The sequence below is a fragment of the Dermacentor silvarum genome, chromosome 4, assembly GCF_013339745.2.
Source record: "Dermacentor silvarum isolate Dsil-2018 chromosome 4, BIME_Dsil_1.4, whole genome shotgun sequence".
In the NCBI taxonomy this organism is placed as follows: Eukaryota; Metazoa; Arthropoda; class Arachnida; order Ixodida; family Ixodidae; genus Dermacentor; species Dermacentor silvarum.
This window is the reverse complement of record NC_051157.2, coordinates 72,360,770-72,383,823: the sequence shown is the minus strand read 5'-3', so window position 1 is coordinate 72,383,823 and position 23,054 is coordinate 72,360,770. Positions and strand designations below refer to the sequence as shown.

The following is a 23,054-nucleotide window of genomic DNA, read 5'->3' as shown; positions in this document are numbered from 1 at the left end:
ATTGCTTATTTCATCGACTCGACATGGAGGCAATGAGATTCGACGGAGGAGAAGACTTCTTGTTAATTTTGTATATGTTGGGTTCTTTAACATGCACTCAATGCGGTTCTGTGCTGTGATGCGGCGGAATAGGCTGTAGGAGTCTTCGTGATGCTGTGCGGCTGCAGGTAGCGTTTTTCATCTAAGTACCTTGTAGTTCATCTGCCGTCGAGAGCATCGAGCTTCTGCGTCGAGAGCGAGTGCCCGGCTTGCACGCTTAATTCGCCACCGGGTGCCACCACTGATTAACAATTATCGTCGGCCACGGCCGTATACCACCACTGATTAAAAACGTTACTAATGACCAGTTGAACTATCAATGTTTCAATGTTACGCCACGTTTCGACAGGCGTATTAGCAAATCTGACGTTTCATATTCAAGCGATCTTGATGCGCGAAAAAGGTTTTCTTAGCAGCTCTGTTCGTAATGAAGGGCGCTGTATGCAGCAAACAATAAGTTTTCTCCGTTATTTACGGAATGGGCAAAGGAGTGCATAATGTTTAGATACAGAAGACGTGCCAACGCTTCTCGCATTGCGGCTACAAGCCTTCGGTAGATCTTCGAGGCACCTCGCACACATTTGTTCTCGTTTTTCTGACGCGTGTGCTTTTTTTGGGTATTTTCAGAAGCAGGCAAACATGTCATCGCTTTATGACTTGAGGAAATCGCAGTCACAAGCTAGAAATCTCCATTTAGCGGCTGTGGTTTTCCTTTTTTTTCGTTCTATTGTGCAATACCTCAAAGTGTCGTAAATTGTGGTGAAATACGCTGCCAAAAATACCGCTGTGAATAAAAAGACCCACTAGTATGCCGATTTTTCTGTCTTCTTCAAAATGTATTGCTTTTCGAAAAAGACATTCGTATTAATTTCACCACATGTTATCTAACTATAACATGCCTTGTTTACAGACCAAAGAAAAGGAAGAGTTGTTCAACTCAGTTCTTGTCATCTATGGTTTGTTCGAATTTTGTGCCCACTGAAAAAATATTTTCGCAGTTATAGGAAACAGGCTTTCGTTAACGTTTTATGGCTATGATAAGTGACGTCAACGCAAGAACATGCCATTGGATCGCAGTAACGTTAGTAAAATACGCCGATAGAAACAGAACGGGTTATATTTGAATTTCCGGTTTAGTTATTGTTCTCGTGCATTACGATAAGGGACATACATATTGTTTTTAAAGACGCTACTGAAGTAAAACTATCCAGTAGGAAAATTGTTGTAAAACTAACATAGAAAATGAAAAAAAAACTTGGTATGCACGGTGGAACTGCGCAGTAAAGATAATAGAGACTTTTAGTATTGCGGAAAATGCTTGCGTTAGCGTTAGCGTGTTACGCACGCTAAATCTTTGCGGAACGCTGTTCGATAGAGTTTTAGTATAGCGTAAGGCAACGATGCGCCGCTAAGCGCAAAACCATCTAGCTGCGAGTAGTCAAAGCAGCAAACTGAGCAGCTTGACAACCAAACTAGCCGTGTGGATCCACGCCAAGCCTTGAAACGAGCCAGCATGTCAAGCGCTCGGGCCGAGGGTGCCACCATGTTTGCAACGCTAGAAACTTAGCGAGCGTTTAGCGTCTCCGCTATATTTGAAAAATAGCGGACGCACGCTACCCGCAAAACTGAAATAGCGTTCTGAGCATGCGCAGTCTGACCCCGCTATTTTATTGCGTTTAGCGTGGTGCCATTTCCGCAATACTAAAACTGTCTATTATCCTCTACTACATTACTATAAGACTTACGAAAAAGCAGAAAAACATTCGTAATAGTTACGAAGACTCATAGCACATGTTGCAATCTATGTGACGCGAAGTTTTCCTCATGCGGTGTGTAATAAATTCTGTAGAACTAGCGGCGATGCATACAACTGTGTTTACTTTAATCCTCTGCAGCCTGAAACCTCAGGCAACGCTCGTACCTAACAACAACTGTAGCCGCCAGTGCCAACTGTCAAAACGTCGTTGTAGTCTTAATGCAAAGTTTTCAATTCCAACCCAGACACAGTGCATTAGGTAGCTTCAGAATTCCGTTACTGCTCTACCGGCGGCATTACGGTGTTGCTTCCAGGCTATACCGAATTGTGTTCCCGATGTGTCAAGACGAGAGGTAATGTACAGTGGGGTTGTACGATAAAGGGATCTTTATCTTTTAAAGTCACAACGCATACTTGTTACAGAAAGACACCAGAATGTTTTAGAAGTAAAGTTGTCTCGGCGAACAGTAATTTCTTTGCAAGGATGTGCGGTGACCTCAACGTTTTTTTTAACGACATGGTTACTGCAGATCTATTAGAATTATGCGAGTTTGTTTCGTTGTCTTGCTGCTGTAACATGATGGCTCTCAAAGAACCAAATCATGTACTCTCGAAGTCTTCGTTTCGTGCGAGTGCTGTCAGAGAATCGCCGGTGAGGCGCGAAATGTCCGAATGAAAGAAAGGACAAAAACCAACGGGCGACGAGGCGAAACGCTGGCGTCTACGGCGGCCGCGACGCGCTGCCATGGCAGGAAATGGTTTCTTCAAATAGCACAATTGCGACTGGGCCTTGCGCTGGCGATCAATGCGGTTACTCGTTCGAACGGTCGAGAGAAGAGTCCACGCTGGCCGATATCGAGGGCGACCGTTTCTGGGCGGTGCGTAATCGACGCAGAAACGGTGGGTAACGGACTCGAAGGGCGCCGACTCTAGTGCGTGGCTGGTGTGGCATTCCTCACTGTGCATTCTGTGCTGTTTTTTTTTTCAAAAGAAAAGCATCTTCTGGGCGCGAATTTCTTGAGACAATCTTGAAACACGCAAAGCTGTAATCTCCATTCCGCGGCTGACGACCTCGTCACGCGGCGTCGTACAGCTCCGTTCTTTATCGGTGACACGCTAGTGGGCGTGTTTATTTATTTTTTGTCTCGCAGAAGAGAGAGAGAGAGGGAAAGAGAAAACTCAATAAATTGACTATTGACGATGCGAAAAGGTGGTGTGAAAAAGTAGTAATAGCATTTACGAGAAGCGTGACACTGCATTTTAACAATTGCAGAAAGAAAAATTGACCACTATCTGCGGTAGACACACAAAGAAGACTCTATTACTTTATCTCCGTTAAGCTTCTTCCCGGGAACTTAGCGTCTTTTATGCTGAATGCAATAGCTGAAACTGAAGGTGAGTGGACGTCGCCAACGTGCGCGCGCACGCACGCATGAAGGGAAAGAGAGAGAAAAACACAGACAAGACAAAGCGAATAAATTTTCGCACTTGCCGCTTAAAAAAAAAAGAAAAAAAAAACCGAAACGGAATTCGCCATTCTCTGCCAGACAGGATCCCGATGAGGCGTGGTGGTGACATCATGAACGTCTTCGCTTGAGAAGAAGAACCCTCGTCCCAAAAGGAATCGCCCTACGTGGCCTTCGGTGTCCGCAGAAGCGATCACTCACTCGGTGCAAGCTCGCGTAGCAGTAAGGAAAAATAAAGCGCCCATGTCGAAAAAATGCTAGCAGCGAATGCTAGCTGACTGCTGCGATTTCATCGAGATGGGGAACATACGTTGTCGTTTGTTGCTGACGAAGCAAGGACGGGACTTGTTACGGAAAAGACCACGTGACACTGTCGATAATGGAAGCCCTTTCAGTCTGAAGCTGTCGCGTTCTTACCCGTCTTCACTTCGTGTTTCTGGTTTAGCGTTCTTCTTTCTGCTATGGGCTTGTATGGGGATCGTCTACATGTAATCTTGTTTATTTTGAGGGATGGGGGGTAGATGATGCCTTCGTTTTGCGGGCTTTTGCCGATCTACGCAATGAACACTACGCTTCTTTCAGACATTGTTTTTATCAATTCAACAGAAAGAATCTAGTTTAGCATCTAAACCACGCCGATAGAGCTATAGTTTGAAAGAGACTGACGTGTTGTCTTCATCGTTTCTTTGCCGCGAAGAAGAAACTGAGCTGCTAAAAGGACACTTGGTGGCCACTCGTTTTCTCCTGAGCTTACCACAGCAATCTGCAATTTTAAAGACTACGCTTAAAGTTAGCTCGGAAACAATCCTCAGTACTCTGATCCATCGGTACCTTGCTTTTCTTGCCGATACAGCATAAGGACACAACTTTCAAGCTGCTTTGATTTGCGGCCTGGACTTGTGTTGGCAGCTTGTTATGTGCCCCTATGCGTAATGCTCGTGACAATGTTTTGATCAATTTGTTCGTTCACAGGACCAATGAGTGTTTGGGTGTCGATTGTGTTAGGCTTGCTACGCCAATTAGTGAGAGGAACGCTGAGGTGTTTAGCGAGAAGCTTTCTTGCAACTTTCCCTTTGGAATTTAGATGCGAATTCATTAAACCTCACATTCATTAAAACCTGATACTCGTACAACACAAATGGAGACTAGCAATTTCCTCGTATTCTCTTCCTGATATGACTATCCACAGCAAAGCTTGTAAACGTGCAAATCCAAGGTTGACAACTGGGATAGTGTAATGTAGCCATTCTAACCCAATACTAATTATTTTTGGTCTCTGCCAGTTGGTCAAGGCGGTGCTCCGCCAAAGTGATCACTGGGATTGGGTTTCCGTAAACGGTGTGTGATAAAAAAATAGTAGAGTCGAGCGAAATGAAGCCTTACATTACACCAGCCCTGGTCGTTCACTGTAACTTCATACCCGGCTTGCTGGAAAAAAATAAGTGACGCTAAAATTACTTATGCTGACCGAATGTAGACTTTGGCATCGAGCCTGTGCCACATTCGGTAGACTTCTAGAAGAAACCTATAATACGTGAACTAAGTCAGGGGAATTGATTACCAAAATAGGGTCTTGATTTATTTGATAAGAAAACTGTCCGTTTTGCCTAATCTTTATACCTGTTGGGCAATTTTAATTAATAAGTGCGCCTTGACGCAAATCATTTTTTAGCCTTGCACTGTCAAGTTCTCTCGAACCGTAACCTGCGAGTTAGTGTCGCGTCATACACGTTTTTATGTTAGGATCTGGTCTACCATTTTATTCTGGAGGGCAGAACAATATCTTGCGGCCGCAGTTGTTTAATCACAAACCTTTATTAAGCAGGATTTACACTATGTATTCGACCCACTGCGTCCCAGGCTCTAATGCTTTGCTCGATTTGTCAGTTCAAGTGGTGTTTTGATATTGAGAATTATTACGAACCTTCAGAGAGGTTTATAAGAGAGATGTGAAGTGAAGCGTAACGACAATATACGTGTACGAGGCATTGTTCTGACCACACTTGCACTACCTGTACTCTGTCGTTACGTTAGGATCCTGCTCGAACCTTGCTACGCTCTGGAGACGCGGCAAACGAGTTTCAGCAGGAAGAAATGCGGTACGTTACGCTGTCCTAACCCCCCCCCCCCCCCCCCCCTGCCTCCCTCTTCCCCCCCCCCCTCCCCGTGTTTTTCGCGGATGCAGGTATTTTGCATAGATGCAGACTGTGCGTTGTGCCAGAATTCTCGTGGGGACTTTGTTCCCGTCCTTGAATTGTTCGAGATAATCTTTATGCCGTTTTTTTTTCATGCGTGTTGCGCTTCGGTACAAACGTCAAGCTACTGACTCGCCTTTTGGGCTCATGCATCATACATGAGCGTGGAAGCCCGCGAAACATCTACCTTTGCAATAGGTCTCTGTACGCTAAAGGAAACGTCCCCAGAACAATTTCCGCTACGTTTACGAAAGCAATCGCAAGCTCCCGTGAAAGAGCAAACACGAGCTAAAAAAAAGAATAATAAAAATAATATTAGGACCGATGAATGGTTTGTTTTGTTTTCGCTTCGCTACCTGGCTTACTTTTTTTTTCTGTTCACGCTTGCATGCCAAAAACAACAAAATGGCGAAGCTCGGATCTACTCCGCATTCTTCTGTTCTCTGTAAAGACAGCGCCAGAGATGCGCAAATAATTTCCGGAACTGTGGCGTCGGAACTTCGCAGGCATCCCTCTCCTTCATTTCATTTCCTTTCTCTACATGTGTGATTTCATCGTCATCATTATAATCATCAGCGGCCCATTTTACGCCCACTGCAGCACAAAGGCCTCTCCCAGCAAGCTCAACATACTCCTGCCTTACACCAGCTGATACCATGCTACGCCTGGAAACATCCCCATTTCGTCACACCGCCTATTACTCTGTCGTCCTCGACTGCGCTTCCCTTCTCTTGGCACCCATTCTGTAACTCAACGACAACCCGTTATCTGCCCTACGCATTACATGGCCTGCCTTGCAACAAATTAATAATAATAATGATAAATTATCTTCATTAGATTATCAGGTGCGGGCTTTCGTGTCTCCGTAGATATCCTTAATATGTGTAACAATTCTTAGGTATCAAATTCGGCGTAGCAAAAAGAATACGTTGAGCTTTGTGGGAAAAATATAGAGATTTCATGCATGTAGGCTTAACACATGCTTTTTAAGTCTTTCAAAATTGTGGAGGCAAGTAAAGGTAATAAAAAAAGGGCACCTGTTCGCGGAATCTAACCTAGTTCAACTGGCTCTGTTACTGTGCGTAACTACCTTACAGCAAAGCACGCTTGACAGAAACCAACAACTGGGGAGAGCTGGTGAAAAATGCAGATCAAAGCAAAACAACAAAAGGAAACATCATTTAGAAACACTAGTGACTACCAGGATTACTATTGTTCCCAAATTCTCGTTGATGTAAATAAAAAAAACCAAGAAATGAAATAAAAAAATTACCTCAGTGTTTTAGAACTGGCTCTTTTGTTGTACACAACTACCTTACAAAGAAGCACGCTTTACAGAAACCAGTACTAAGGGAAGGAAGTTGACAGATGCAAATCCTACAAATAAAATCTCATTTAGAAACACCGACGACTGCCTGCATTGTTATCGTCAGACGATCCTCGTATTTTCACGTGCAAAAGCCAAGTGTATCAAAAATAACGGTGCCGAACGCCATAACTATATAAATTCCGCGATCACATTAGCTGGAACAGTTTTGCCGGCACCTTAACCGAGTCTGTTAGTATTAGTTACCGCACTGTTCTTCTATTCCTCAGCTATAAGTTGTTTCCAGCCATAGTACGGCTTACTTCATCATTGTACCTCACTTCCTGGGAGATGTAAGTGAATTTTGCAAACGTCTAGTCTTCTCTATTAATTCAAAGTACAAGCGAGGTCTCGAACTCTATTTTGACCATTTTGTATTGACTGAGAGCTTGTTCTCTAATTATTTATTTAATTTTGCAGACGTTCTTTCTCAACGGTAATAAATGGGAGCTTCAGCGCAGAATTACGTAACAAACATGAGAATGGGAAGACGAAGAGACGTAGACAGTGCGCAGCGTTTATTTTCCAAATAATCTCTTTCCGTACGAAATGTTTTTTTTGTTTTGTATTTTCCGCCGTGTTTTTTGAGTAATCTTTACCATAGATTCGCTATTTCAACTTGTTCAGATAAGTAGCCTATTCATAATGGTAAATGTAATTTATATCATTTGAAGGGTTGAGTAAACGCCAATAAATATGGGCCCAGAGCGTAGCCTGGGAAACACAGTGCCTAATAATATCATACCTCGAATGAAATATCAACATATTTATAGGGATGTGAGATCGATAATTTCGAGTATATTTCTAATTACCAACAAAAAATTCTTAACGTAACTAGTACGAGACACTCAAGAGGCTGCCAAACGCGTTCCTGTTTTTTTAAATTTAATTTTTTAAAACAGACATTTCCACGACAAACAGCAGCGCAGTGCATGTATGTTTATCACTTCAATGACGGAGCGAACCGGGCGCTGTGACTCACCGCGTCCTTTCGAGAGTTGGGACCGAATACCGTATTTGAACATGACGTATTTCCAAAGTAGTTCGAGATATTATTTCACGGGGCAACTTAAGGTACATTTCAGAATCTATGCCGAAAGACGTAGTAATAGCAAAGGCAATAATGAATTGCGACCATCTCGGGAAGCTAAGAGTCTTTGTCATTGAACAGCCGCCTTCAATAATATTAAGCAGCTTTAGCAGAGCTTACGGTTCTCTCCACAAAGGCTCGCGTTCGCAGGAGCTGTTTCCCATTTGCCGATCGCTTTCGCTAACATTATGCACAACACTACTTGTGATTGGCAACTGCTTCTGCGCGTTCTCCTGCCCACTCTTCATTGACCCATGTTTATTTTTTTTAATGCGATAGCATTAGAAGTGTCAATGTGTTAAAAAGTGCTGCTGCGTGAAGTCGGTCACGTAATAGGCGAAACGTGTGTCGAGCGAGCTCTAGAACACCATTTTTCAGTGTAGTGAACGCAATTTAAATCATGGATCCGCGACCCCAGTGAGGTGCGACGTTAATGCTCACCCATTTCTCTTGCATTTGCCACTGAATCACCGCTGAATTTTTAATTTTTCATGCGCCCATTTAATTTTTTTGTCAGGAAACAGCTCTAACCAGCTAAATTTCACGCGCTTTTACGACCACTCTGGCGTAAGAACTGTTTTTTTTTTCTGAATACGAGGACTGGATCTTAATAGCCTGGCTACAAGTAATTTCTTGGGTCACGTAACAGGGGTAAAATTACATTAGCTGCTGCATGTGTTGAGAGTTTATTCCGTTTTGTCATTGTTTGTATAACCGAATAACAACTACGTAAACATTCCTAGAATGTCACACCGATGCGGTGACTGTGAAGTAACCGCTCCCACATCGCGCATTCCATCTATAGTGACACCGCGGACCGAATCGCTGACTGGTCTGCGAAAGAACGTGTCTCTCAGTGACAGCGAACCCCGTCATTCAAAAAAAAAAAGAAAGAAAAAAGCTAGGTAGACTAACTGCTTGCGGTGCGCTTCGCTGCTGCTGAGGGACGTCATGCTCGCCCACCCACCAGAGCAGCAAAGTTATTCGCTGTATGAGCACAGCTTGAGCTGCAGAGCGCTATCTATGATACCAAAAGTGTAGGACATTCAAAATGCCTCGCAAAACGCTAAGTGCACTCGTAAACGAGCAGCGAGGGACGCAGTCGACGGAAGCGGCCGAAGTACTGTGACTCCCGATATTTCGTCAATGCGCATTAGGGAGAGCGCGCCAGCTGCGCTCTCCATTCCAGCACGTTTCCTAACGGACAGTTTCGTCTTTCCAATTTCGTTACGCGCCGCCTAGAGCGTGTCATCAGTCAGGATTGGGTAGTGGACGCGCGTTACTTGACTGTGTCGGTTTTAATGTGGTCCTTCAAATGGATGTTTCATTAGTGCCTACTTCGAGCCTAGCTCTCGGAAGATACACGGCGACAGCTGGCGACAGGCTCGTGCTCTCCGAAAGCCTTCGTTTTTTCCCCTGTATCTTCTTGTGCTTCCTGCTTGAAGCTCGTGTACTTAGGGCAAGGAATAAGTGTGTCAATTTATTCTTGTGTGAGATAGTATTCTTTTTTAGGGCAGAACTTGTTTCTTTCCTTTACTGAAGTGGACAAAATAAACAGGCCTATTTAATATAACCTAATGAAGGTATGCGTTCAAAGAGGCCAATTAAATCAGCGCGACACCAATAATTGCCTGTATTTCAGTGCAAGTATATGTACTTTTTGTGTGTCCCGCGTTTTTAAATTGTAGTAAATTTGCAAACATCTTTAAAACGGTCGCGCTTGTGTTCTTGTAGTCTGTACTATAGAAGTGCTAACTAAGAATTCGTGGTTGTGGCATTAGTAGTGGTGCTAGTTTGACCGAATCCGTCGCCCATAGCTATTGCGTTGGGTCAAACTACTACTAAGAATGAGTTGGCTGGCTCAAAATTACTACACGTGATGTCATAAACACGTGGCAGGGCTTCTATAGAGCAAAAAAGAAAGAAACAAGAAACAGTAATCTACATATACCTTGAGGTATGCATTTTCTCGGAAGGTGAGATTATTCAGTTTTTCGAAAGTCACCGGTACGTCAAAAAGTTTTGTTTGAAATCCCTAACAGCGACAAATACAAGGAATGTCAACGTTGTCGCCAGTTCCGTGCACGTGCTATGACGGTTTGCTTAGAAACATACAGCTTGTCTATGTAGACTCAAACACAAAAATTACACGTTGAGCGAACAACGCGTACCTTTGCGATAATGCTATACTTTTTTTTTTGCAACGGCAAAGCTTCAAGAAATCCACTGCGTTGATCGTTTGAAGTAGTGTGTTACCTAAACAAGAAAATGTGGCATGCGAAAACACCATGCCCACTGAAATTCTCAGCAAAGCAAGGTATACTTTTTTTAGCAAAATATCCACCAGCCAGCGTGATACCATCATCGCAGGAGAAACTAAAGTTGTCGTTCGCACCTAAGAGAGCTCGGAAGTGGTTGCATCCTGTCAAGGCAATATGTTCGTGTTCCAATTCATACCGTATGCTCGGAAAGGCAGCCATTGATTTGATTAGCCAGACTAATTAGATGAGCTGTTTATTGCTTTCGCTGGCACAAAGCCCACACAGGCGCATAGAAATAGATACAGACACACAGACGACCGCAGATATGTAACGAGATCCGACAAAAACGTCTGCAGACGATCGAGATTCAGTGGTTGACGCCCTGCAGCGGCAAAGCACGGTTTACTTCGCTATTCAGCGAGTTCTTCTCCCCGCCAACTTTTCATTTAGTTTCCGAGACGGCGCAATATCAATGCTGCTGCTCATTCATTCTCGAAGTTCCATACGCCATGAATCCACATAGGAAGTTACAACATTTGCGCCGGATTTACTCGACATAAAGAAGCCTTATTATGTCGGCCTGCCAGTAGGCGTTTTTTTTAAACGAAAGCCGATTGATCCTTAATTGGAATGGCGTGCAGTGCCAGTTGTAATACATGTGGGCCCCCGTAGAAGAAACTGAGCACTTCCTCAGTGTGTGACTTTGCATCATGCGAAGTTGAGAGGCTTGCCCTTCGAGCAGCTATCGGGCACCTAGATGTCACGAGCTCTACAGAAGAGATGTCCCCGGGACAGTGGCCAGGTGCGTCTGCAGTGCGAAAAGGCACAAAAGCGCTGCTACGCTTCTTGAGATGCACCAACCTATATTACCGCTTGTGACGAACTCAACCATGAACGCTCCAGCGTCTGTGGACATGCTGACTGTGAACATTTCTTTCTCTCGTCTATGCTCATCCCTGAGTACCCTTTGTCCCCTTCCACAATGCAGGGTAGTCAACTGGGAACCTCTCTGCCTTTACCTTGTCACTCGTCTCTCTATCTCCCTCTCCGGCGTGTCGCAATCGCTCCGCAAAATAGAAACCCTGAGGTGCTCGAGACCAAAATGATTGGGTGTGTTTCCTGAAAAGTGAACAATCGCAATAAAGCACGAAGAGCCGCGCTTCCAGGAGACCCCGTAAGATGTATCTTGAAGGCAGGTAATTTTAACGAATGTATAGGAAGTATCAACACAAAACGTCTCGCGAACTTAATAAGGGCGCAATTTTACAAACAAGTCCTTCACGGTTGTAATAAAATCCGAGCAACTCGTGCATAAAATACATGGCAGCTGTAATATAGATTTCGCACACTCTTCAGAACTTTACAAACGCTTCCCTACAACCGAGCTTAGTACTTCTGTGGTATTCGCAATGACCGACGCATGTTCTTGTATTTTGCGCTGGCTCTGCCGATGCCGGCTGCGTGTCCCGCAAGCCTGGTCATACGCTGGATTCGCGGCTGGATGCAGCCTACGTTTCTGGCTGAAATTCGATGCCGGCTACCGTAACCGCCGCAAGAGAACCGCTGTGGAACTGCCCCGAACAGCTTCGCTCTAAATTCACTTTACGAATAAGCAAGGGTGTGATGAGACTCATCTGAGGCACGCCGTCGCACCGTGTCATACCCGCGTTGGAATCGCGTCCAAAGAGAGCTTTTCATCTCTCTAAACACAGTCGCATGCTATACGTTTGAGCACTGTCGCGTTACGGCGGAACTTGTTGCCATCTTCCGCATGCATTCTCCTGAATGCCAATTGTTTAGCCGTGGAAAGCCCGTCGCCCGAAGGCTCGGAGTATCAATTCCCAGAAGAAAGGATTGATCAACATGCCAACGACCGCTCTTATGCAGACAGCCGTTTTCGCGCATCAAAGAAAATGCATTAAACATTTGCTGCTCTTCTCGGAGCTCAGTTCGTAACTTAGTTACTCGAGACTTTTTTACCGTAGATGGGATGAATAGAAAACAGTAAAAGTCGTTGCTTAAAGCCTGACACAACGTACCGCCTACTTTTGCAGAATACGCATTGAGTCAGGATGCATCGCGACTTGCATGCAAATGCATGGGACGTCAACACGTCGGTGTACCGCACTTTAGGATTCAATGGTGACATGCATGAATCAACTCGAATGAAGCCAACAACTAATGCTTCAGTGGGTTTCCAGCAGCTGTATCGCTTCATGCACTGAAGATAGCACATACAGAAGGAAAGCTCCAGAATATTAACCACAATTTGGTATGGATCACACCTTTTAAAATTACGTCACGAACCCACTTTTTTTCTGCCATGCGCAGCGTGACCACGGTTCATTGGACCGAGGTTTTTCAAAAACACAGATCTGCAAGAGTGACAGTGCCATGCACAAGCTTATCTGAATAAGCAGTTTATCACTATAGGCAAGTAAACGCCTCCCAAAATAAAATATTCTCTTCCGATAAAGGTCGGTCGCGAAGAGAAACCTATGTTGTTTTTCTTTTCTTTTTTATTTTTATTTTATTCATGAGGATTGGCCGCAAGGCCCATAGTTATTCAGCATGCAATATGTGAAAATGATTTCAGTTGCCTGCACAATTGATGTTTTTTGAACGCAGAAAAATGTTGGGGACCTAAGTGACATCGCTACCGTTCGATGCGCAATAAGCACAATTTTTCTGGCGCCGTGTGGCAATCATGGGCTTGATGATAATTTATTATCATCCTCTTTGATACGGGGCGGTGACTTGCTTGAATTAATCAGGTATACTTTACGCGGTTTTCATTCTAGCAGTTTTCCATATAGCTTCTTAACCTTTTTTCTCTTCCTCAAAACATATCTATACGTTGTACCGCTGCCTATGCCTGTAACGGATCCGGTCGTATCAATCTCCTCCCTGCTTTTTTTCCCCCACCAATACCCTAAACGTCTCTTGCTTATCTCGACTGCTGACCGGTTGGCGCTTCCATCCACTTTAAATCCAAGCGCTTCTGGAAGGTGCATGTTACCTAGGGGTCTCACTGGGTGAATAGCTCTGCATTCCATTAGGAAGTGCCTGGTGGTCGCCGGTTGTTTTGCTGCAGCAGACATTAGCCTCACCTTACACGCTAACTTCTTGTCTCCAGAAGCTAGCGTTGCTCGTGAGAGCCACCCATGTCCACAGTACAATGAATGCGTATATATATAGTTTAGATGCATCTATGCTGAATGGGTTCACGTACTGCATGTATGTATTATCACGCTCGATGTGAGCTACAACGCTCGACCGTTGTGCCTACGCGCGTTCAAGTCAAAGCTCACACTGAGCTCCGATAGAACGCGCAGTAGTCTGCACGGTCATCTCGCTCCTCAGTCCTTATCTTCCCATTTAGAGTGGGATTCGGAAACTGCGTTCACACGGCCGATCTCGCCGCCTTTAATTCATGGAAGATATACGAGGTATTCTTTAAAACCTTAACAGAACCTTTACGAATCGCCTGTGGCAGATATCACAATTTTACCCCTGTAGCTGAATCACTCGAAGAGACTGACATTACTTTCACAAGAAAGGATAGTGCGCATTTGGAAAATTAACCAAGTTTAACTGAAAACCGTTTGACTTATCACTTCAGCGCACGTATTGCAATCAACGAATCGGAGCCAGTGAGTTGGCAAAGCATGTCCGCTTACGAGGAACTCTAGGCTGAGTTTCGAGATACGTGGTTTCAAATTGTGCGGCAAAATGCATTGGAGTTTCAGGTAAATTTGTTCTATGCTGCGTAAAAGTGTGCTTCGTTAAAAAAATAAGTGGTTTGAAAATGTTTTACTGCACGTTTGACAGCACTTATGTAAAAAATGATGTCACCTTCAGTTTGTTTCAAGTGGACAAGACTCAGTGACTTCGCTACATCAATCGCAACATCTGGCGTAAAGTTATTAGGTAAAGGTTGAAAATTGAAATTTCACTAGTTGGGTAGTGCTGTAATTTATCATTCAATTATTCTACTCCTTCTTCAGTAATCTACCTGAAGCAGTAGACTTCTGTTAAATGCCACAGGCAGTTTTATAATATTTTGTTAAGACTACACAAAACAGAAAGATACCTGGTATATCGCTTTCTATCTCTTGCGTTGTATTTGCCGCCTTTCCCCAACCACCAAATTCGCATTTAATATAATGGGATGTGAAGCAAGAGGCGCCAGCTAGAAGCCTTGAATACTGCCGAAGTACATGAATTTGATGTGACTATGGCTCAACAAACGATATTCTTTGATTGATTCGAACACGAATATTCGATAAAGATGGCCTTCGAATATCGAATCGAATAGTGAATATGTTCATTTTCTAAACAAAGTTAAATATGAAGATCCACTTGGCTTAAAATACAAAAAGAGCTCCATTTACGTTATGCGATACATATATTGCGTTTAACAACTGTACGTCACCTCTACTGAAGGGCTTGTGTATGAGACGCAACAGAAACGTGAAGGCATCTGGAGCACCGATGACTACGACAGTAATAACTTCATGACACCTTTCATCAGTATTTCTCCCGGTATACTGCAACTACCCTAGTTGTCAGTTATTCGAACAGACAGTATTCGAAGAGACACGAATATTCGACCGCTTTAAATTTATGAATTCTTGAATCGAATTAAAATCCCTCAGCAAAGACTATTCAATTCGTATTTAAAATTTCGAATATGAGCACACCCTTATTCTTCGTTACCTTTAACTTACGTTTCTCCTTTCCTTCTTTTTATTCTTCCCTTTGTTTGCGTGCCACGCATCACTTTCAAGTGGCGGTGATAATTCCGATCGGGTGTGTGTCTGACGTCGAGTTTACTCTAAAGGTGAATAATCTGAGCAGCACGTGGCTAGAACAATGTTGAGATTCGTAAGCAGCTTGATCCAAAAGCAGCTTACGCTAATCCTATTCCAAAAGCGAGGGCTCTGATGCCTGCTTTGCACAGCGTCTACCCAGGCATCGCCCTGACACGTTAACGACACGGCGCATAGGAAGAGTTCCTGGACGTAACGCGTGAATGATTAAACGTCAAGAACAATTGCACTAGTGGAGCTTTTTCATTAATCATTCATTTGTTTGCGCTGTGGTAACTACTCAAAAATTATCTGAAAGCACCAAATTTTTTCTACGCGCCTTCTTTTCCAGACTTGCCCGAACTTTCTTAATTAACAGCGGGCAAACGTCAACACACTGAGAAGTCCGTTAATCCTTTGGAGAATGTGGTACGCTGATGTCGTTTGTTTTTTTGTGTGCGTGTGCGTGCACGTGCGTGCGTGCGTGTGTGCGTGTGGAAATTTTGACGCCTACTTGCGAGTCTGCAAGCGTAAATGTTTTTTGACACTATGTTTCCTTTTGTACATAGAATGACGAATGAGAGCTTTCTTGATTTATTTTTTATTACTTTTGAGTTTTGCTTCCTTTCAATTGAAGTGTGGAGGCTGATAGTTACTTATAATATCTCTCTGCTCGGTAATATGATGAGTCGTGTCATAGAACATTCGTATTGCTGTTTAGGCTTAACTATTTCTTTGGATTTGAATTTATGCAACGCTACGTCGCGTAAAGCAATTTCTTACTATTCGCACGTACTTCTAGAGTGACTCTGAATAATTACTTTTTTTTTCTTAAGGTGTCATTGCCTTCAGATTCCTGTGATGCGGTGCTACGTGGTATGCGTCTAACAAATATATATATATATATATATATATATATATATATATAAATAGATTGATAGACAAATAGATAGATAGATAAATAAATAGATATATAAATAAAAGCAAAGAATTGAACACCTTTGAATGCACCCTGAAGTAAGGTAAACCGTGGAGAGAGAGAGAAAAGAGGACAGACAGGGGAATTTAACCAAACCCACTTTCGCTTTGCTACCCTGCAGTAGGGAAAGGGGGTATAGTGATGAGAGGAGAGAGAGCACCGTTAGAATTTTCACTAAGCTAGGGCGGTGCTATTCTTGCCATTGTTATGACTTTAGGCAACTTCCCTTTCCTTAAATATACGCGGAGAAATGAAGCAACAACCACTCTGAAGATAAGCGCTTACCGTTTCATTTCTGGGCAATTTGAAACGCCCCACGGGAATGAAAAAAAAAAAAAAAACACTGCATTTCCGCATTAAGCACCAGCAGTGTCGCAGCTAATGCCTCTAGTTGTCACCAAGTACTGTTGGCAAGTAAGGCTGCTTTAAAACTAAAACATGTCGTCCACAGGCTGCATTTCATAGCGCCCCCCTTTACTTCTACGTTCCCACAAGAAGCAAGAGCGAGCACAAAGGCTTCCGATACTTACTCTAAAAGTATCATGCCGTCATTGTTCCCACAAGCCCCACATCGTCTGACCAAAAAGCAGCATTCGCAGTATAGGGAGGTGGTAAAGGTAAAGGTGTTGAATGTTCTGGCAGTGTGTGGTCGAGAGTGTTCTGGTTGGAAAATACTTTTCTTCCGCATGCGCGATGTATTTTGCAAAATGATCCGTTGCCTCGCGAGCAGTGGCTGGGCGCCATCTTTAATAATGGCGTAATTCAGTGCTGGAAGCTACGTGACGCTGCGCCCGAGGACTCAGTTAGTGATTTGGTCTGTCGCTGAATCTACATTAAACCAAGAAAATCAAGGTGGCGTGCACGGTATGGACGGCGCGATGAAACACATTGTCATCAGTTTCAAACCATAGCGAACCTTAAGAATTAAATTATGGGTTTTACGTGCCAAAACAACGATCTGATTATGAGGCACGCCGTAGTGGTGGACTCCGCAAAATTTGGACCACCTGGGGTTCTTTAACATGCACCTAAATCTAAGTACACGGGTGTTTTCGCATTTCACCCCCATCTAAATACGGCCGCCGTGGCCGGGATTCGATCCCGCGACCTCGTGCTTAGCAGTCCAACACCATAGCCACTAAGCAACCACGGCGGGTGCATAGCGAACTCAAATGCGGGCAGAAGTGACTTAAAGGTGGCGTACAAAAGACAGAGGTCGCACGGAAACGACACCAGATATGGTCCTTGCACCATCGCATACAGTCGAGTGTCTTTGCGTTTAAACAGGTCGATAGCTGTCTGCAGCCTGTGTTGTAGCTGTGCTAGAGGACGAGAATTATAAGTCACACTTTGCATCCAAGGTTACCAGCATATAGGAGGAGTAGAATGCAGAATCTTTTGACTGTTTACGACGACCTAAACTCGAAATGAAGTGGAATAATTTGCAAGTTCAAATGTGGCTCACCTATCTCCATGGTTACCGGCTCCAAATCACGAGGTCGCTGGTTCGACCCCATAATAAGCGCATTCTAACGGAGGTATAAAGCGAAACTGGCACATGAAAGTTAAAGAGGCCCCGGATGGACAAAAATTATTCGGAGTCTCTCTACTACGGCAGGTCTATCGAATGGTGTGTATGTTGCGTTGAGACGGTAAGCACCACCAATTTGTCCACTGCAATACTGAATTGTGGTGGGTCTTCCGAAAAAAGGCTATTAGTACGGGACGCTACATAGGAGAGTATTGATCCTCAGATCTCTTCCCTAGTAGTTATCGAATGACGTGCATTGAGTCATGTCGCTTATTCTCGGACGTTTATTTTCCGTACAAGCAATGAGATCCAGCGACCACCGCCGTTTTCCCTATTTAGAAACTATTGATCATCCCGTGACCAGCCGAAAAAAAAATCCCGGAGGTCGCCTGGAATGCAAATATCTCAGTTCCAGTGTTGCATATGACAAAGGGGTGCGCACCTTGGTTGTGCAAAGGCGATCAAAACTTGCGTACAAGAGCCGTCGCAGTCGCCGTTACACATTTCCTTCCACGCGTTCACACTGGGTGTACTTCAATGTCATATTCCCACTAAATCCCACTGTATCTAGAGTGCACAAAAGTGCGGCAAAATGCAACATTTTGGGAGCACACTGTCCTGGCGCTCGCGTCACGTGCTTGACATTCGGTCGCTTAACGGAAACAAAGCGCCGTATACCCTGTGTCAACATGTCAGTCGCGGTGCTTGTCGCATTGACGTGCAGCCGAGCTCGTTACGTTCGTTGTTGTCGGTTGAGAGTCACGACCCACTGTCGTGGCTCGCAGTCGGGTTTGCGCAGTGCTGCCAGTAATGATGCGGCACGTGGATCATGCATCGTTAACGCGAACCGAGCGCCGCCGGCCTCTATTCCGCGAAAACAGAATTACGCGAGTAATGGGGCCTACAATTTCCGTGTCTACATTTTGGCGTGTTGACCAGTGTACAGGGCTTTATAGAGCGATGTCATTATTATTCTTAGTTCTCACGTGTAGTTTAGCACTATTGCAATAGTTCCAATTTTGGCAATTATCGTAAGCAAGAATAAAGACTGACAAAAAATTGTTTTTACTATGGATAATAAAAACACAATGAGAACCTACGCGTTGCGTGCTACGAAAGTGCGACCGATGTTTCCAAGGTACACGTGTCTTAAGAAAACCATGCGAATAGTTTTATTGCGTATGTGTGCGTCGAAGGGGGAGGGGGATGGGCTGAATATATTTGCTGTTTTTGGGATCACTGTGTATGCCGTAATTATCTCCCAGCACAAGGAGTAGTATGCTAGGCGTTCAGCTAAGCTAAGGTGTTCAGCTTATCAATGAAGTGTTTAATTCTGTCTTTATACTAGAACAATTATGAGTTAAGAAATGAACCTATCGTGGTTGTTCGTTTTGCACGCTTTGACTCGGAAACAGTGTGACGTGTCCTGTAATCTTATATGGAATTGATACGAATATCTTTCATTTTTTCACGAGATCATTCCAACATTACGACATGGCCACTTTGCGGAAGTGTTCAGGCAATAGCTTCATAAGGCGCTGACAAACTCTGACCGCTTTTTTTCTTTGGATGTCCTCGTGCTCTGCTGTAGGCACGGCAGAAAAAAAAAAGAAAGAAACCGCTCATGTAGTACGGTAACAGGGCATGTTAAAGAACGGCGTGTAGTTAAAGTGTTTGCTGATCTCTTGATGAGAGAGTATTTAATTGCTTCTGTGTTGCTGTAGGGCGTCAAATCTTATGGATCATCCACTCCTTTCTTTCTCGGATTAGCAGACGTACGGAAAGAATAATACGAACTAACCCTCCACCTTTTCGGTGTGGCAGTAAGCCGGCGCGGTATCCCAATGGCTTGTTGACCGTGGATTGGCTGCACGTTAAAGTGTCACAGGTGGTCAAAATTCATCCGGGGCCACCCGCTATGGCGTTCTTCATAATCAGATCGTGGTTTTGGCACGTGAAATCCCAGAATTTCTTTTTAATTTTATGTGGAGGTACTCGTGACGCAGCATGAAACAGTTATACTGGAAATACCACCAACGCCGGAGCTCCTGTAAATGCTGCGCAGCGATTTGTAAAAAGAAAAAAAAAATTGACGACGACGCCGATTGCATGCACCGATTGCAAGACGGATAGCGATCGTAACGAGACCGTGTGGAAAGCGCCGTGTATTACATGAGTTTGTATTATACGAAGCATTTGCTTCATTAAAGTGATTGGTAAACACAGGCCAACTGCGACAGCGAACACCTTTATTATAGAAAATGACCGTCCAACGACTAACAGTTCTTACGAACGAAGAGCTTTGCGAATTGGGCCCGTGCTTCCCTGTCAATGCTTTTTTTTTCTACCTACAGGCCCAAGCGTAAGAACTAAGGCAGGCCAATCGTGAAAGCCACCACTATATTACGCAAAGTGACCAGCCAACAACACGTTTTTTTGAGAACTCCTCTCGCTTCGCATAAACACAAAGGTAGTGTTGTCGATGCTTTCTTCAGTTTTCTAGCCACCGACCAATAGAAACCCGTATTAAGGTGGACTGCCAGAATGCCATAAGCCTCCGTCCGCTGGGACCTCGTCTATGCGACCCACGTCGTCCAGTAGCGAACGTCCCGAAAGAGCATTGTCCCGAAAGTGTGTTAGAACGAGGACCGCGGCACTTACCATGCTGAAGCCGTGCCGTGCCGATAAGCGTTCTCCCTACTCCTCCTCGGTGAAAGTGCGCGGGGGCGGCGGAAACAACAGCGAATGCGGTTTCGTCGTCGGCGTCGTCGGTGGCAGCGGCACGAGTAGCGCGGCGAGCGGACCACCAGTCCTCCATGCGGCCGCTGTCAGCGCAGCCGAGACACACACTGTGCGCGACCGCGTAAATCCGCCGCCGCCGCGTCTCTCCCCAAGCGGGAGCGCGAAGGAAGGCCACGTGGGGGGCGGGGGTGAACGGGGAAACGCGGGAGAGAGGGCGAGGGAGGCGGGGGCGCGGCTGGCGCTCTGGGTGCGCGGGCCGCTCGCCCGCCGCGGGACGCTCAGTGTTTGCGCGCTAGCGGCTCGGAAGGAATGCGCGCTCCACTGAAGGAGCGCGCTTACACGCGCTCCTGCCGCCGGCTCGAGCTAGGTGCTCTGCGCGAGCGGAGGAGCTTCTGCTGCAGTGGTGGTCCAATTTGGGTGCCGTCGTGTAACCTTCGCTCTAAAAGTGGTTTCAGAAAGCGTACTGCGACGATATAAATGATTCCGCTTATTCATTTATCTATGTCCAATGTGATCTCCGTAATAACGTCGTCCGAAGGCGGTTAGTGACACAGGATGCACTAAAGAAAGGATAACAAGGACGCACATGAGTAACGAGAGCCGCACTGCACGTGTAAGTTCTCATAGCTTCACTGCACGAGTTCTACAAATGTCGACGTGTTCTGACTCACGGATTCGATAAAAAAAATACAGTGGCGTTTCGCGTGCCGCAACCACGATCTGATATGAAGCCCGCTCTAGTGGTAAACTGAAATAATTTGGCTGCCTTGGGTTCTTTAACGTGCACCCAATGTTAGTAAGGCACACTTTGTTGATGCCCTTGCTCGTAGTACTTGGGTATTTAAAGGGGCGAATTATTAGCCGAAAATACTCTCCCAAAGTGTGTCTGTAGCGCGTAGTCGTTTCGCTAACCGAATTTATTATCAGTGATGATTGGGCACTACCGTTATGTACTGTCGATGATTGTGTACTGTGCGCTGCTTCTTTAGACAGGCTTCTGAGATCAAATCGTGGCCACAACATCCGCGCTTTTAGCATTCGAATCCTAACCATGGTCAGCACGTTTTGATGGAGCTGATGTGCAAAAATTCTCACAGAATTATTATTGACCAAAAAACGTGTTCAGAGTTATTTCGCCGGAATGTGTTATGGGGCCTCCCGTATAAATTACAGTGTATAGTTTCAGATACTAAACAAACTGGACAGTCGCTAACTCACAGAAAACAAAATGCTTGGACAGTGGCCTGCATGGACGTTCGCACGAGTGGCTATAGAGGTGCTGCTGCGTTACATAAAGTATACTGCAGGTTGTGCGACACAACTGTGCCTGGGTGACACGCTACACTATGTGGCGACGAATGTCTGTGTACGTGACACTGACATTGGGAGTGACCATCATAACACCTTGACATACTGCGTGACAGCGCCTACAAAGATAGTATTTTATTGGACAATCTTCCCTTCATTGCTTATTCTTGTTTTGTCTCTATCACATTTTGTACCCCTCTTCACCTTTTCCTTAAAGGGTAGCCATCCGGAGATCATCTCTGGTTTTCTTACCGACACGCGTACCGCATTTTGATGGATCTGGAAGAGCGCCCACTAAACGATTACCTCAAGAACTGCAAAAAAAAAGAAAAAGAAAAAAAAAGGAAATGAAAATCGCGAGGTTCTTCTGGATTGTACAAAGTTAGTACCGAGTCTTAAGATAGGCAGAATTAGTTTTAGTCCCCCCACCTCTCTTGAAGCAGGAAATGCGCTACACAGAATTGTCAGTCGAGGGAATCGCACGTAAGCGCGATACGTTCATGATAGCTACGCAGTAGCTGGCACTGTACCAGATTTACTCCTTGTAGCTAGGTTATTTACGTGTGTACACAGACGGACTGTGCCAAAATAACTCGTCCGCATCCGCATTTACCACACCGCACCTAACGCTATAGCAAACGTTTAGATTACGAGTATTGCGAGTTATATCTTATACCGTCGCCAAGCTCAATAGCGTCAGTAGAGATCGCACAAAAATGGTTTATTATTAGCGTTTCTGAAGCCACTCTTGTGTTACTAAAGAGTATAGACCAAATTGCGTTGAGTACACATTTCGCATATGAAACCCTCAAAGAAAGAAAACTTACTGTTTCAGGCTAAAGTACTACATTTGGCTGAATAATCCATAACATTTGCCAAGATGTTCTGGTTTCGTATTAAAACCAGTGACAAAAGACGAAACTATACGGAGAAAACAGCCGTTTTAAACACGCAAAACCGCTTGACGTCAGGGAAATAAGCGAACCTAATTGGCTGACGGAGCTGTGCAAATTGGAAAGCGAACATATAACCTTCTTTCTGAGGCTGTCAGCGTATCGGTGCTAAGAATGAGTGTTCTTTTTTTTTTCAATTGTCTATAGGGACGCGAGATAGCAGAGTAGCGACCTTATCTTGTTTTTCATAGCAGCGGTGCCATGCGCGTTTAGGGCCGTGCATTAGTTACGCTAGTGAAAGTCGTCTATTTCTTTAGTGATGCGGGGTCCCGAGCACAAGAGAGGCCGGGGACACCGAAAAGTCACTCTTCTCATCTCCTCAAGCAGACCTTACTTCGTTTGTTTAACAATCGTGACCGCGTCATTTCAATCCGCATGGACGAAGCCCGCTTGGTGAGGGAAGGAGCCTCTCGCCCAGTGGAGGCCTTCAGGCGGGCCGCATGTGTCACTTGTGTTTTCAATGAGCGGCGGCCACTGGTCAGCGATGCGTGTGACATTATATCTCATTTCACTCAGGCATTCGATGATTACGAAGGATCCAGCACAGTGTGGCTGTA

General features: G+C 44.8%; 1 protein-coding gene across 1 annotated transcript in view; it reads right to left on the bottom strand.

Moving 5' to 3' along the window:
* LOC119448694 (guanylate cyclase soluble subunit beta-1-like) overlaps positions 1 to 20,248 on the bottom strand; it is a 193,592-nt gene extending 173,344 nt beyond the window's left edge. Inside the window, exon 1 of the mRNA XM_049665719.1 lies at positions 20,156 to 20,248. Within this exon, the coding sequence (XP_049521676.1) occupies positions 20,156 to 20,158 (3 nt within the window). The 5' untranslated portion in view covers positions 20,159 to 20,248. The remainder of the gene's footprint in view (positions 1 to 20,155) is intronic.
* Positions 20,249 to 23,054: the final 2,806 nt, after the last annotated feature.